The sequence below is a fragment of the Stegastes partitus genome, unplaced genomic scaffold, assembly GCF_000690725.1.
Source record: "Stegastes partitus isolate 25-593 unplaced genomic scaffold, Stegastes_partitus-1.0.2 Scaffold118, whole genome shotgun sequence".
In the NCBI taxonomy this organism is placed as follows: Eukaryota; Metazoa; Chordata; class Actinopteri; family Pomacentridae; genus Stegastes; species Stegastes partitus.
This window is the reverse complement of record NW_007577849.1, coordinates 757076-771624: the sequence shown is the minus strand read 5'-3', so window position 1 is coordinate 771624 and position 14549 is coordinate 757076. Positions and strand designations below refer to the sequence as shown.

Here is a 14549-nt window from a genome sequence, read left to right as displayed (position 1 = left end):
AAAGAGGATGACAAAATGCTAATACATTTGACCAAAACATTCTGCTGCAAAATTTTTTATTATTATACTGACAAAGTCTTCTGTGAGCCACCAGAAAAGATGATGTCTTCAGGATGTGAACACACACCACCATCTCTCCTTGTGACAAACGCAGCAGCGGCTTTCAGGACTTGTGGTATACCGCAGGTGGATACAGAGTATGAACCTGTTATCGATAAAATAGGTGGATGATCCGTTATAGCAGAGAAGTCCATATAAATATTCTGGCCAAACTTTTCCCAGATCTGCACATGTGAAATATTATTTCCTCACCCACGTGTCCTCCATTACAGGTATCCAGAAGCCTCTGTGCCCTCTCCCTGACATCTAGATGAAGGCTTTCTTCTTTGAGGAGCTCAGGGTATAAGCACACTGCCAAGACCTGGAAAAGCAAATAGGTAATGACAGACAAAGATGGGCTCAGTTTGTAGCTGCCAGGCTGATCACAGGGATGCAGACATGCAGGTTCATCAGACAGACAAACAAACCCACAGATAAAATGTAAAACACCAACCTGGCGAACAAATGAGATGGGTCTTATCCCTGCTCTGTGGGGATCACCTGAGCTGACGTCGATCACCCTCTTAAAAGGTTTATTAACACCCTGAGAAGAAAACAGTCTTGGTTTTGAATTTCTGCTGTGTGACAGTCTAATCTTCTTTTTCCTTAATTTATTCATCTCTTTATTTTTTTAATTTCCTGTTTCTGGTTATTGAATTGAAAATGTTTAGAGGCAGAGAATAAATCCATCCCAAACCTTGCACATAACAACCATGATTTATATTTGAAGATACACAGCAACTTCACATCGTGTATTTTCTACAAATGAAGGGGCATCTAAGAAGCATTGTAACTCTGAACCAGTGCATGCACGGATGTTTGCCAGTCTAGTCAGCATGCATGATACAGTGAGGTATATCAGCCGCTTTAAGTCTGATCCCACTCATAGGACCAATTTGCCTTGGGAGAACCAAGTAGGGGCTATTGCCCCTGACCACCATAACTCCAAAGTTAACGAGGACACAAAAACCCTCCTTTACACCAAGGTGGCAATTCTTTAAGGAGTTCTCCTTTGTCTTTGGTCCTGTTTATGATATTCATAGACAGAATCCAAGACACAGCCAGGGTGGGGAGGGTTTGTGGTTTGGGAAACTCAGAGTCATGTCACTGTTTTTTGTAGATCATGTGGTTCTGTTGCCTTCATCAGACCGTGCCCTTCAGCCTACAGTGGAGTGGTTTGCAGCCAGGGGACACCCTGGAAAGGTCGCCTGTCTATCACAGGGCTACACAGAGAGACAACCAAGCACACTCACATTCACACCTACGGACAATTTAGAATCACCAATTAACCTCAGCATGTTTTTGGACTGTGTGGGAGGAAGCCGGAGAAGCTGGTGAGAATCCACACTGCACAGGGAGAACATGCAAACTTCATACAGAAAGATCCTAGGTGTCCTAACCAGGGCACAAACCAGGGCGCTTCTAGCTGTAAGGTGATGGTGTATCCCCGGAACCACCATGCAGCCCCTTCTGACCATTTCCATCCATCCATCCATTATCTATACACCGCTTAATCCTCACTAGGGTCGCAGGGGGGCTGGAGTCTATCCCAGCTGACTTAGGGTGAAGGCAGGGGACACCCTGGACAGGTCGCCAGTCTGTCACAGGGCTGCACTTAGAGACAGACAAGCCAGCACACTCACATTCACACCTACGGACAATTTATAGCCACCAATTAACCTCAGCATGTTTTTAGACTGTAGGAGGAAGCCCAGAGAGAACCCACACTGCACGGGGAGAACATGCAAACTCCACGCAAAAAGATCCCAGTGTCCTCACTGGGACGTGAACCGGTGGCCTTGCTGTAAGGCAACGGTGCTAACCACCGAGCCACCTTGCAGCCCCCTTCTGACCATTTGATAGACAAAAAGGGTTTTTTTCATTCACAGTTCTTTTCATTTTGGTCATGGTGACTTTCCTTTGACTCTGAATAAAATCTCAATATGGCATGCCAAAATGAAAAAAATTAGAAATTGAGAAATTAGGCTGCTTTATTTTATTTATATAGCATCAATTTACAACATAAGTCATATCCATGCGCTTCACACTAAGGTCAAGACCTGACAATATTATAGAAACAAATGCAACATATCGAAAGATTCCCATTAAGCACCTTTTTAGTGACAGTGGGACGAAAAATCATCTGCTGTCATCTCACTTTTCCTTATAGCAGTATTAACTGGTAGAGTTAGGGTCTACAGTGGTGCTCAGAAGGCTTCAGGTATTCCAGCTGTGACTCACCTGTGAGATCTGCTCTGTGATGGGTGCAGCCAGACTCTGCAGGCTTGTTGTGGTTCTGATCCCACGCACCACAGGATTCACCTCCTGCAGGGAGCTCATCTCTGTCTGCTCCAACCAACTGATGAGGGTTCACTGAGACACCTGACAGTATACTCAGGATGCAGCTGGTAATCTAATAATCATAGTGATTTATAAAACAAACAAAAAAAAAAAGATAAAATACTCATCGTCTTTGAATAATAATCTGCAGCACCTGATAACAAACATTCAGCTTTCTGATCCATTTAACCAATTTGTTTAAGAGAATGAACTGCAACTTGATTCATTTTGATTCATATTTACAGTTCTGTTATTTGAATCAAGTATTTATTTTTTCCCTGATCATAAATGAACAATGCTTCAATGGTTGTGTGGTAGCATGCATTTTTCATATGTGTGGCCACATGGGAAAACCAAAAGTCACAAGTGAATTTTAGGAATTCTATTGTGCTTTTGTCGTGTAGAGGCTGAAAACTATGTTAATATGAGTGACATGTTTTGTGTTTTAGTTGGTTTTAAGTTTTATTTTTCCATTACTCCTCCTCCATCATCCATCTTTTTGTGCTCCCTCATTTTCTTTCAGTATGTGGTGTACGGCGGCTCTGCACCCTCCAGCTGGCTGATTAGACACACCTGCAATTCATCTCACCTCACCAGCAGCTGTGTGTAACACTGACTCTTCTGCTCTCCAGAGTCAGAACATTCTGCTACATTGGTGCAGCCACAGTGACTCTCTGGCTAACTCAAGTGCTTCTAGTTTGCAACCCTCCTGGTCACCGCTGTTCTCATGTGTAGATCATCTGTGTGCCTTATTGCCAGTTGCTCATTCTGCTGAACTGTGCTCCAGTGTCCCATATGCTCAGCCCTCACCGTCAGACATTCTATACCATTCTCCAGCTGTTCATATGCAGGCAGCCTTCATTCATCTCTTGCCACAACTTCAGCCAGAGGGAATATACAGAACATTTCTTGCGATTTCTAAAATGGTGCAGTCTTTGGAGACAAAGGTATTCTGACCTTCAAGTAAGTGCACAGCGATGTAAGAACTATTCAAAGAGAACCTTCATACAAGTTCAAGAACTACACTGAATAATAACTCAGAAATACAAACAAAAGTACAAAATACCTGAAATTTGCTGAAAAACTACAACTCATTTGCAAATAATTATTGTAATAGTTCTGCATTTTAATTCATATAAAATCAGAAAGGCAAAAATGTTAATTTTTAAACTGAGTATTTACATTGTACTTAGCTAAAGGATCTGAAAGATCGGTAATAAACATCTACATTAATTTTAAATTTTTAAAATGAGAGTAAAGTAAAAATGTGCAGATTTAGCTTTTCGGTTATTCTCCACAGAGTTTAAGGAGATCTGCCTGAGATTCTGTCTGAGATATCACTCTAACTAGTTAACTTTCCATCAGTCTGAACCTAAAGAGCCCTCCACCTCCCACACTTCTACAGAGACAGGATTATGGAGTCCCTGACTGTCATTAAGAAGAGCGGCTAAAGTGTAACTGGAGTCAGGCCTGAAAACCCAGAGTTGCCCCAATTACTCTCTCACTATACCCACACTGACAGCTGTTATTGCCCTCTAGCAAATTCGAATAGGTGGCTGATAGATAACTAATGACATCCTACAGTTAGATTGAGAATGTAGCGCTCACATACCTTCACGTCCTCTCCATCTACTGCAGCTTTTCATGCTGGTTAATGATTTTGAGCCAGGTGTCTTCTTTTACAACCTTTGCACCTGATGATGTCGTTCCCAATTGTTTTCATATCTCTGTAGTATTGTGCCTGCTCTGGATCCTACACTATAACAATCCAGTTGCTTTTACTGGTCGAAGCAAAACTAATGTAACAGAGGAACTTTGGATTGGGCATCAGAGGGAGAACAGGTTGCTGCACATTACAAGACGCATACAGGCCAGGAAAGTATTACATGTACTGGAGTTACTTTTTAATCTGAACGGAGCGGTATCCTACGGAGCCCGTAAAGGGACATTGGCAGATTTTTATTTATTTATTTATTTATTTATTTATTTATTTATTTATTTATTTATTTATTTATTTATTTATTTATTTATTTATTTATTTATTTATTTAATTAATGTAGTTTCTCGGTACATAGTTTCGAGATCGTTCCCCGTTTGTACACACTGCAGCATCAACACACTGGCATCAACAACTCTTTAACGAAACGTCATCAACACACAAATTATGCCTCTTTACCATCAGTGTGAGGTGGACAATAAACTACATGATCATTTTTATCAAAACTTGCTGTTTTTCGTGCAGCACAAATAACATTGGTCTCCATGTGCAGTCAGCTGTGCGACCACAGCGCAGGGACCGTCTGCAAATTGCAACACTGCTGCTACAGCGAAGACACACACACTACAAACATATCTAATAGCGTCCCTGGTATTCACTGCAGTGTCACCAAAGTCACTACAGCCGTCGCTTCTCTCCTCGTGATCATACTACAACACTTGGTTGCACAAGAAATATACGTTTTCATATTTTTTTTAATTTTTATGAATTTTAATTTCAATAGCTTCACTGTACTGCACACCAATGAAACTCTGTCCAGCCACAATAGAGGCTCTGCTGATCATACTACACCTGCTAGTTTGACAGAAAAAAAGCTATTAAATTAATTTAAACATTCTGGTTTCAATTAAGGTGTCCTATTTTTATTTTCTCACATTTGTCAGTGGTGGCAGTCTGAAAAGTTTATTGGTTTATTAGTGTCCAATTCTCTGTGTGGTGAGGAAGTTTAATTACTATATAGTATCATGTATTTGGTCAAACTGGTGCACTGTGGACCTATGCCATTTTTACTGTGCAGTGTATAAAATACAGCATCACATACATCAAAAGAAGTGCCATCAAAGTTAGGTTTAATCATTACACTTCACACACAAGCACACACACTAAAATATGTATTAATATAACTTTACATGGCAAACAACAGCCTTCCTCACGTACAGCCTCTTCAACTGTGGCTGCTGCACAACATACAATACCAAGGAGTATCTGTGTTTAGCATCTGTGCTACTGTCATTCCAAGGCAAGGAGTGTGAAACCATCTTGTGCAAATTCCACACTGAATCTAGATGGGAAGAAATGTATGAAACATACAGCAAAAATGTTAACTTTGGGAATGCATAAAAGTGTACAATATTTAATTGATTTAATTTTATCTCTGGATTGACAGTCAATAGTATCTAATATTCATATTATTTATTGTTTTGAAACAGCTAAACTAACTTCACCCAGACAGCATCAACTGCTGTCTTGGGCAGGTCCTCACTTCCACAAAATAAACAGAAATCCTCCTTTGAAACTGAAACCAATGTATAAATAGGTTTAAATAAATAAATAAAATAAAAATACATTAAAAAAAATATTAAGTTGGTAGCAGGTGCTCATCATAGTAATTTAATTTTTAGAACAATACCTGATCCTTTGAGAATTTCCTCTGCCATGTCCCTTCATAGACGCTGAAGAGACTGTTTTGATGAGTCAATGTTAAATGACTGTGGGACATTTGGAAATTCCATCACTGTCATTTGGCCATCTGTACAGTTAGCAGAAAACACATTTTCTATGTATGACAGGTAGACATGCATAGCTCAACTCAAAAATAAATAAATATATAAACATAAAATTACTTACATATAAAGATGCAGTGGAAGTGGAGATGAAATTTCCAGGACATCCAAGTGCAATCCTTTTCTTCATGAAAGTTATGCAGACTGAAAAGATGGCTCAGGCAGAGCTTAATTGAAAGCTGCCCCTGATTGGCTAGTGGCTTGGTGCTTTTGCATCCTTGTGTGATTGGTTGAAAGAGAGTGGTCATGATGCAGCAGCATCATCCCTTATCCATGTGAAAATGAAGGCAAAATTGAAATCTCCAAATTGAGTTTTAATGTAGGACAAGGAGGAGACCGTTACTGTGTGGGATTTTTGATGATTCTCAAGTAGAGTACAGTGAAATTATTGACATTTAATATTAATAAATATTCATAAAAATTATGAAAAGGTTTTTTTTTTTGTCAAACTAAGAGGTGTAGTATGATCAGCAGAGCTTCTGTTGTGGCTGGACAGAGTTTCATTGGTGTACAGTACAGTGAGTTGTTGAAATTAATCTAAAAAATCATAAAAAATATGAAAATGAATATTTTTGGTGAAACCATGTGTTGTAGTATGATCAGTAGGAGAGAAGTGATGGCTGTAGTGACTTTGGTGACACTGCAGTGAGCTCCTGAGCACGAGAAACTACTTTTTTTTTTTTTTTTTTTAATCTGCTAATGTCCCTTTAGGGGCTCCGTAGTATCCAGTATTTCCAGCTTTTCTACACATTTTTGCACACATATTGGTACAGAATGAGATCTACTCCCACGATTCTCATGTGGAATTACTTGTATTGAAGTTGTTTTTTTTTCTGGATGAGTCCTGAGCTCCATCTGAACTGTGATTCAGTGTGTTGCCAGTAGGCGGCAGTCAAACACAAACATGTGTTTCCCTCCGTCATCCTCCCTCCATGCCCATCCCTGCTGCTTCCTGTTTCTCCAGCTGACTGCACACACACTTCAGGTCAGTAAAAGCTGCGAAATCCGAGTACACCTTCATGTAGTTTGCAGCAGACTGCACGCAACATTACGTTGTCTTTGTAATGAACGTACAATTTGATTGAAAACTTGCTGTTAAAGTTTGCTGTGTTGCATGCCAGACCTAGTTGCCGATTACACCGGGTCTCTCCTGTCGTGGAACTAACGTGTTATTGTTCCTGCTCTTGTCTTGATCATCTATGGGCAGATGCAGACATGAACTATGTTGTTTTTCCAATTAAGATTAGATAACATAAGATGATTCTTTATTAATTCCACAGTAGGACAACTTACAGTGTTGCAGCAGCAGAGGGGATGGTGCAAAAACATCAGTAAAAAATGAGGTCTTGGATTTTCTTGATAAAAATCATGCAGAAGCTTCTGCCTAAACCATGGAGCCTTGCAACATAACATTTTGATATGACAAAACAAAATGGTTCCTACCCACAACAAAAATTTGATTGGAATTGAGTGAATATTAGTGGCGATATACATTTATGAAAATTCAAGATTTTTCATTTAGATGAGAAATTATTTTAAAAAAATAGCAAAATTTACATTTACATTTTACATATACATTTCTTTGAGTGCATTTTTTTTCTTGAGGTTTCTGGGATATTCAGTGAAAAAAATAAAAAATCAGCTGGATCCTGTATAAAATAAGCAATTGGTGAGGCTTTAAAGGTGTTTTAAAAGAATTGCTGAAGTTATAAAGTTTAATACAGAGGGCCTATTTTCAAAAACTCATCACTCAAAAAGTATTTGGAGAAGAGCTGTGGGATTTCGCAAGGTTCTATGGTTTAGGTAGAAGTTACATGATAAGTTACATGACAATGATAAAAATAAACAAATACAGGACATGAATTGGGAAGATTTCTGAAATCTGGGTGACATGACATGGAATGACCTGCATACAATATGATAGCAAACAAAATAACAATAGAAACCGGTGAAATAGGCAGTGGCTGCAAGTATTGCATACAGGAAATATTAATATGGCACACAGTCGTGTAAATGAAAATATTGCTAGTGCACTGATTCTGCACCAGAGTGAAGCATGTCAGTTTGTGTTTTCTTTGGGTTATGAAGTCACATTGAGATGACCACATGCACACATTCACTGGGCAAAATAAGAAGTCGCTTCTACTTACATGTAAAACACAACTGTTATCTGCCTGTCAGTGTTCATTTTGGGCCACTGCTGATATCTCATCTTAAAGCCTTTATTGCTCAGTCCTGGTGACTTGCTCCCTAATTTTTAGCTTTTGAGCTGGTTGTTTAACAAGAGTTAGCAGTAATGTCTGAAATGCTATATCTGATAAAAGCAACAATGTCTTAATGTCATAAGACTTTTATTATGAGAAATGGAGTGAATGTTTGGGCCCCTGGCTGCTGCATGGTTTAAGGCAGGCGTGTTGCTATTTATTACATCAATAGTCTGCTGTTTCTGTGTCCAGCCTCCTCCAGCTGCAATGGCTCAGGCCCTGCTCAGTGTGGACAATGCCCAGTTCAGCTGCTCTATCTGTCTGGAGTTGCTCAGGGATCCAGTCACTATTCCATGTGGCCACAGCTACTGCATGAGCTGCCTCACAAAATACTGGGACCGTCAGGGAGTCTGCAACTGTCCACAGTGCAGAGCCACCTTCAGTCCCAGACCCAAGCTGGGTAGGAACAACCTGCTGGTAGAGATGATGCAGAAACTCAGTGCTGTGGGGCTGACTAAGGGCCCCTCTGCTCCCCCTCTGTATGAGCTCTTGGCCCCTGCAGAGGGGGGCTTTGAGCACCCCACCTTTGATGTGTCCTCTGTGCGTCCTGAAAGGACTGATGGACAGGTGAGGAGTCACTCACGTTTGGTTCTTAAATGGAGGTGTTTTTATTGACACACAGTTCTAATCCACATCATGTTGCTGTTTCAGAGGCTCCTGGGAGAAACACGGAGACAGTTGGCAGCACAAATTAAAGAGAGGGAGTTCGAGGTTCAGCAGCTGAAACAAAGTCTGAAGTCTTTCTCTGTGAGTAGAGACGAGACTGTACGTGCATTTACCTGCTGTCTGCTTTTATGCTGATGTTTTACATCCAAATCAGTGAAGCACCACGGTAAAAATGAGATGAATAACCCTCTAACAAAGACAAATAATTACGTAAGAGTGATTTGACAGAAAAAGAAAACTTTTACATTAGGTAGCCACATTATAAGTACATGTATGGGTGCATGATGTTAGATTTTTGCAAACAGTGCCAACATTTGTGATACATTTGCTTGTAATGTGATAATGTCTGACTACATTACTGTTGTTGTCAGATGTAATGAGGGTGTGGTGTATTCTTCAGCATATGGCCAAAGCAGCGGTGAAGGACAGCAGCAGGATCTTCTCAGAACTGATGGAGTTTTTGGAGCATCGTCGTGTTGAGATGAAGGCGCTCATCAGGGCTCAGGAGAAAGCTGAACTGAATCGAGCTGAAAACCACCTCCAGCATCTGGAGCGACAGATCTCAGAGCTGAAGAGGAGAGACACTGAGCTGGAGGGACTTTCTCACACTCAGGATCAGCGGCTGATTGTGCAGGTGAAGAGAACAATGCCTGTGTGTTCTTAAAGCTGGGGTAGGCAGAACACCACCACAGTCGTCGTGGTTATCTCTCCTGAGATAAAGTCCTCTGTTAAACCTTTTGTGCCACCACATTCTACTTCTGCCAAAGACCTTGTAGCTCTAAATAATACTTTACCTTCTCTCAGTGAAAACCCCTGTGATTGGCTGGAGTCTGAGTCATGGGATAGATTTTCTAAAGCCTTAAAACAGCCACGAGGAGGTGAAGAAGTATAGTTTCCTCTCAGACTACATGAATTGAACATGCTAAAAGTTAATATGGATTTTTAAATTATATTGACAGGGCCAACTTTAGGTGTTTCAGTGTTTCACTGTCTTGAATTTGGCACTGAAAGATAAGAAACTCACATTGAGTTCATACTGAGCACTGCTGCTTCCTCTGTATTAGATATGTCGTAGTCCAGTCCCTGCAGAGGCAAGCAGCTCTCTGACAGTCAGTCCACATGTCTCCTTTGGACCTGTGAGGAGGGCCATCTCAAACCTGAAGGAACAGCTGCAGAATCTGTACCACACTGAATTTCCAAGTGTCACCTCTGCAGGTCTGCCATGTTTATCTGTTTTCTGTCAGTTTCATATCGTCACCTACAAACCCATCTTCTTGATATATTGTAACTAATCCTCCTCTCCCTGTTTGGGTCAATTTTCTCTTTACACAGTAAAAACTGTAAACCTTTTGCAGATGGAAAAGCCCAACAAGGGTGAGTGTCCTGCTTAGCATGTATGTGTACTACATCATCAGTTTAGTCATTTCAGCACTTTGTGATGTAGTTGCAAAGACATAAAAACAAAATGCACTGAGCATGATCAGAACCATTGTGCTGAGGTATGTAGGTTTCTCTGTGATCTGTTCAAAGCAAAGCAGTAGAAAGTAGTAGAAAAAGCCTGATTTCTGCTCATCTACTCAGATATGATTCCACTGGAATGATTTTCCATTTGAGAAAATATTCTGTATTGTAATGTGAGATAAGCTGTTTTTTGGTCTAAACAGTTTTTTGGTCTAAACTATTTTTTTCTTTTTATCTGTTTACTTACACGGCAATAGAAGTGTGTGATGCAGCACATGTTCCTGCTTTGGACAACAGAGCTGATCTCCTGCAGTGTGAGTTTTGCCTGTCTGACACTAACCAGACCGTATACCTCTTGTACACACACACACACTAATCCACCTGAATGTCCTTTGCCTGGCAGATTTTTGTCTGCTGTCTTTGGACCCGTTCTCAGCACACAGGGAGCTTTGTCTGACTGAGGGAAACCGTGTGGTCAGACGAACTGGAGAAATACAGACTTACCCTGAACACCCTGACCGGTTTGACTCGTGGGTCCAGGTGCTGTGTCGTGAGGGTCTAACAGGCCGTAACTACTGGGAGGTGGAGTGGGACGGCCAGCAGATGGCACTGGGGCTCAGCTACGAGAACATTGGAAGAAAGGTGCTACAGTGTCCAACATTTTCAACTTTTTGAAGTGTTTACAGGGAAACTCGGATAATTAGACTGTTGTTATTTAAAAAAAAAAAAAACCAGCTGGACCACAAATCAGCCAGTGCATGAAAAGCCATTCATCCATTCATTTATTCATTCATAGATAGATAATGGATCTATCTACCCCCTGGTGAAGGCAGGGGACACCCTAGACAGGTCATCAGTCTATCAGAGGGTTACACAGAGAGACAGACAACTAAACACACTCACATTCACACCTAGGGACAATTTAGAATCACCAATTATCCTCAACATGTTTTTGGACTGTGGGGGGAAACCAGAGAACCCAGAGAGAACCCACACTGCACAGGGAGAACATGCAAACTCCATGCAGAAAGATCCTGGGCGTCCTAACCAGGATGCAAACCGGGGGGGTGCGAGGCAACGATGCTAACCACCAAGCCACCTTGCAGCCCTCATTCATCCATCCATCCATTCATTCATTTATTATTCTAAATGTTTATTTCTAAAGATCCTAGAAACAGATTCCGAGGTAGCTACAATAGCTTGTGTATGTGTTTTTTTTTTTTTTTTTTTTTTTTAACAAAGTTAAATCTTTACAGAGGATGTGCTGGTCAAGGCAGACAAATTTATGGCGATAACACTCAGGACCACAAGTTGGAAGAAATATGCACCAGTCCACATCGAATAACCAGTTCAAATACATGGGTGGAATCTAAATGGAAGGTGATTCCAATGGAAAGGAGGTGTTTGACATATTTAAAGATGTATTCCACCAGAATTTCACAAAATACCAAAAGGTGGACCTAATATCAGAGGGCATTGATGGAATTGCTAAAATATATCCTCTACAAATATATTAAATGGTTAAAATGGACTCAGCAACATACAATATGTGAACTGAAAAGATGAGGAGAATAGACCAGATGTGACAAATCGCGTAGTCCCTGAGACTCCAACAAGATGTATTTATTAATAGGGTGGAATCCTGCAGTATCCATCCTACTACAATAGAATGATCCAAATATCTCCACACCTACTGAATCATCACCTCTCTGTGCATATGTGCACATCAACACTACTAAAAGTTTTTTTTTTTAAATATCTTTTGTTATTTCCACCCTTTTTTATTACTGCTAATATAAAGCAAATCTTCCCAATCTTACTTTAAATCAGCTATACACCATGTAAATGCAGCTGGAAAGCAAATACAAAAAAATAGCAGATGAAATTGTAAATATGAATGTATATTGTAATGTTGTTGAAGCTGAAATAAAAAAAAACAAGTTAACAAAAAGAGGGATAAAGCCAGGGCAAAAATACTGACACTATCTGCACACTGTTGATACTGTTTATCCAACATTTCTGTCAGTAAATTTTTTCTTGTGCGTTAACTGCGGAGTAAAACAGGACTTAGACTATATTAAACTAAAATGTCACAATTTTGCATCTGACTTAAGTTTTTATGATACCTCAGGGACAATTATGTCTAAAATTCTGAGACAGAATATGACTCATTATTTACCGTTTAGTCACATCACATGGCCTGAATCGCAGGTTAACTGTTTTGTTGAGTCAACTGAGGGAGAATAAATCAATCCTACGAAACTATTGACAAAGATGTTTTTGCACATTGCCATATGTCAGCTCATTGATGTTTGATTCTTCCTCAGGGATCATCTGATCACTGCAGGCTGGGATACAATCATCTGTCCTGGAGTCTTCAGTGCAGCTCGTCCTCCGTGGTCTTCTGTCATGAAAAACAGAAGAAGGTGGTGGAAGTTCCCTCTGGCTCTGTATCCCGCAGGATTGGGGTGTTTCTGGACCAAGATGTAGGTCTGCTCTGCTTCTACATGGTGACAGCTAGAGGAGTCCACCTCCTGCACAGGGTGGAGACCAAATTTGACATGCCTCTTTACCCTGCAATGTGGCTTGGAGCCAACTGTACCATCACACTCTGTACCGTAAACTGAGCATGGTCATCAAAATATTTAGATATATTATGTCACTAAACACAGACTTTTTGGTGTTATTTAAAAAAAATTTTAAAAAAAAGTGACTCAGGTATTAATTACTTGTGCATCTAAAAAAAAAATTAGAACATTTTGAAAAAGTTCATTTCTTTTTGTAATTATTTTATTTAACTTCCATATACTCACTATTCCATTACACACAAAAAATCGTTTAAGCGTTTATTTGTTTTAATTTGGGTGATTATTGCTTGTAGCTCAAGAAAACCAGAAATCCAGCATCTCAGCTTACTAGAATATTTGTCAAGATCAATCGAAAAGAAAGGATTTACGATGTGTTCGTTTATTCACTTAATACTTAGTTGAGGCTCCTTTACTGCGATCAGCCTTTGGGACTGCTGAGGTATTAGTGAAACCCAAATTGCTTTGACAGAAGCCTTCTGTATTCTTGGGTTGAGTGTTTCCTGTCTTCCAATACCCCGTTTGGGGTTCTGTGGGGTTCAGGTCAGGTGAGCTGGCTGGCCAATCAAGCACAGTCATATCATGGTCAGCCATTTGGTAGCAGTTTTGGCTCTGTGGGCAAGTGCTAAGTCCTACTGAAAAGGCAATTGGCATTTCCATAAAGCTTGTCAGCAGATGGAAGCATGAAGTTCTGTAAAATCTCCTGGCAATCGACTGCGTAGACTTTGGACTTGATATAACACGGTGGACCAGTGCCAGCAGATGACCTGACACCACAAATTATCACAGACTGAGGAAACAACCCTGGATGTCAAAGACCTTGGATTCTGCACCTCTCCACTCTTTCTCCAGGCTGCAGGGTCTTGATGAGAAAAAAAGAATTTGAGCAACTAAGCAACAGTCCAGTTCTTTTTCTCCTCAACCCAGGTACGATGCTACTGATGTTGTCTTTGGTTCGGAAGTGGCTTCATATTACAAATGTGACAGTTGTAGTCACTTTCCTAAAGACACCTGTACTTGGTGGCTTCTGATGCTCAAATTAACTGTCCACTCTTTGTGAAGCTCCCCCAAGTTGACTTTTCTCTTCCAGTCAACTTTTCATTAACATGCTTAGATACAGATATGATCTTCTGTGGCTCCTTGTGCAGGATGTTGATGACCATCTTTCTGGACAACTTTCCAGTCAGCGGTCATCCACATAATTGTGTTTCTTTGCACTAAACTAGACTGAGAGATACACAGTATTTATACTATCTGAATGGTAAATTACTAAAACTAAAAATGACATTCATATTTTGAGATACTGGAATTCAGATTTTTGTAACCTATAAGCTATATTCATCAAAATATAAACAAAAACGGTTTGAAATGTTTTACTTTTAAGGTATTGAGTCTAGAATATATTATATTTTCACTTTGGTAAACAACTGAAAATATAGAATTTTTTCCTCAATGTTGTTTTTTTTTTTTTTTTTTAGATGCATGAGTTACATCAGCTGCTGGTCGCTAAAACATTTCAGTGAAAAAAGGCCAACTATGTATTATGAAGTGGTGTTTTTGATTGACGGTAAAA

The 14549-nt window shown here is 40.1% G+C and overlaps 2 protein-coding genes across 2 annotated transcripts in view; one reads left to right on the top strand and one right to left on the bottom strand.

The window, feature by feature from the left end:
* Positions 1 to 2439, bottom strand: part of LOC103354736 (alanine aminotransferase 1-like) — a 6054-nt gene extending 3615 nt beyond the window's left edge. The window contains exons 1-4 of the mRNA XM_008278214.1: positions 2341 to 2439; positions 554 to 643; positions 313 to 421; positions 69 to 205 (exon numbers count right to left, since the gene is read on the bottom strand). Of these exons, the coding sequence (XP_008276436.1) occupies positions 69 to 205; positions 313 to 421; positions 554 to 643; positions 2341 to 2439 (435 nt within the window). The remainder of the gene's footprint in view (positions 1 to 68; positions 206 to 312; positions 422 to 553; positions 644 to 2340) is intronic.
* A 4509-nt stretch (positions 2440 to 6948) lies between these two features.
* LOC103354735 (tripartite motif-containing protein 65-like) lies at positions 6949 to 13088 on the top strand. The gene is made up of 9 exons (XM_008278213.1): positions 6949 to 6985; positions 8457 to 8831; positions 8916 to 9011; positions 9331 to 9564; positions 9995 to 10145; positions 10263 to 10304; positions 10649 to 10705; positions 10795 to 11033; positions 12719 to 13088. The coding sequence occupies exons 2-9, from the start codon at positions 8472 to 8474 to the stop codon at positions 13016 to 13018; spliced, it is 1479 nt and encodes a 492-aa protein (XP_008276435.1). The 5' UTR covers positions 6949 to 6985; positions 8457 to 8471; the 3' UTR covers positions 13019 to 13088.
* Positions 13089 to 14549: the final 1461 nt, after the last annotated feature.

Excerpts from the sequence above, each read along its gene's own strand:
- LOC103354735 (XM_008278213.1), top strand. The coding sequence starts at position 8,472 with ATGGCTCAGGCCCTGCTCAGTGTGGACAATGCCCAGTTCAGCTGCTCT. Across the intron at positions 9,565-9,994 it reads ATCAGCGGCTGATTGTGCAG|ATATGTCGTAGTCCAGTCCC; the intron begins GTGAAGAGAACA and ends CCTCTGTATTAG. Across the intron at positions 10,305-10,648 it reads GATGGAAAAGCCCAACAAGG|AAGTGTGTGATGCAGCACAT; the intron begins GTGAGTGTCCTG and ends ACACGGCAATAG.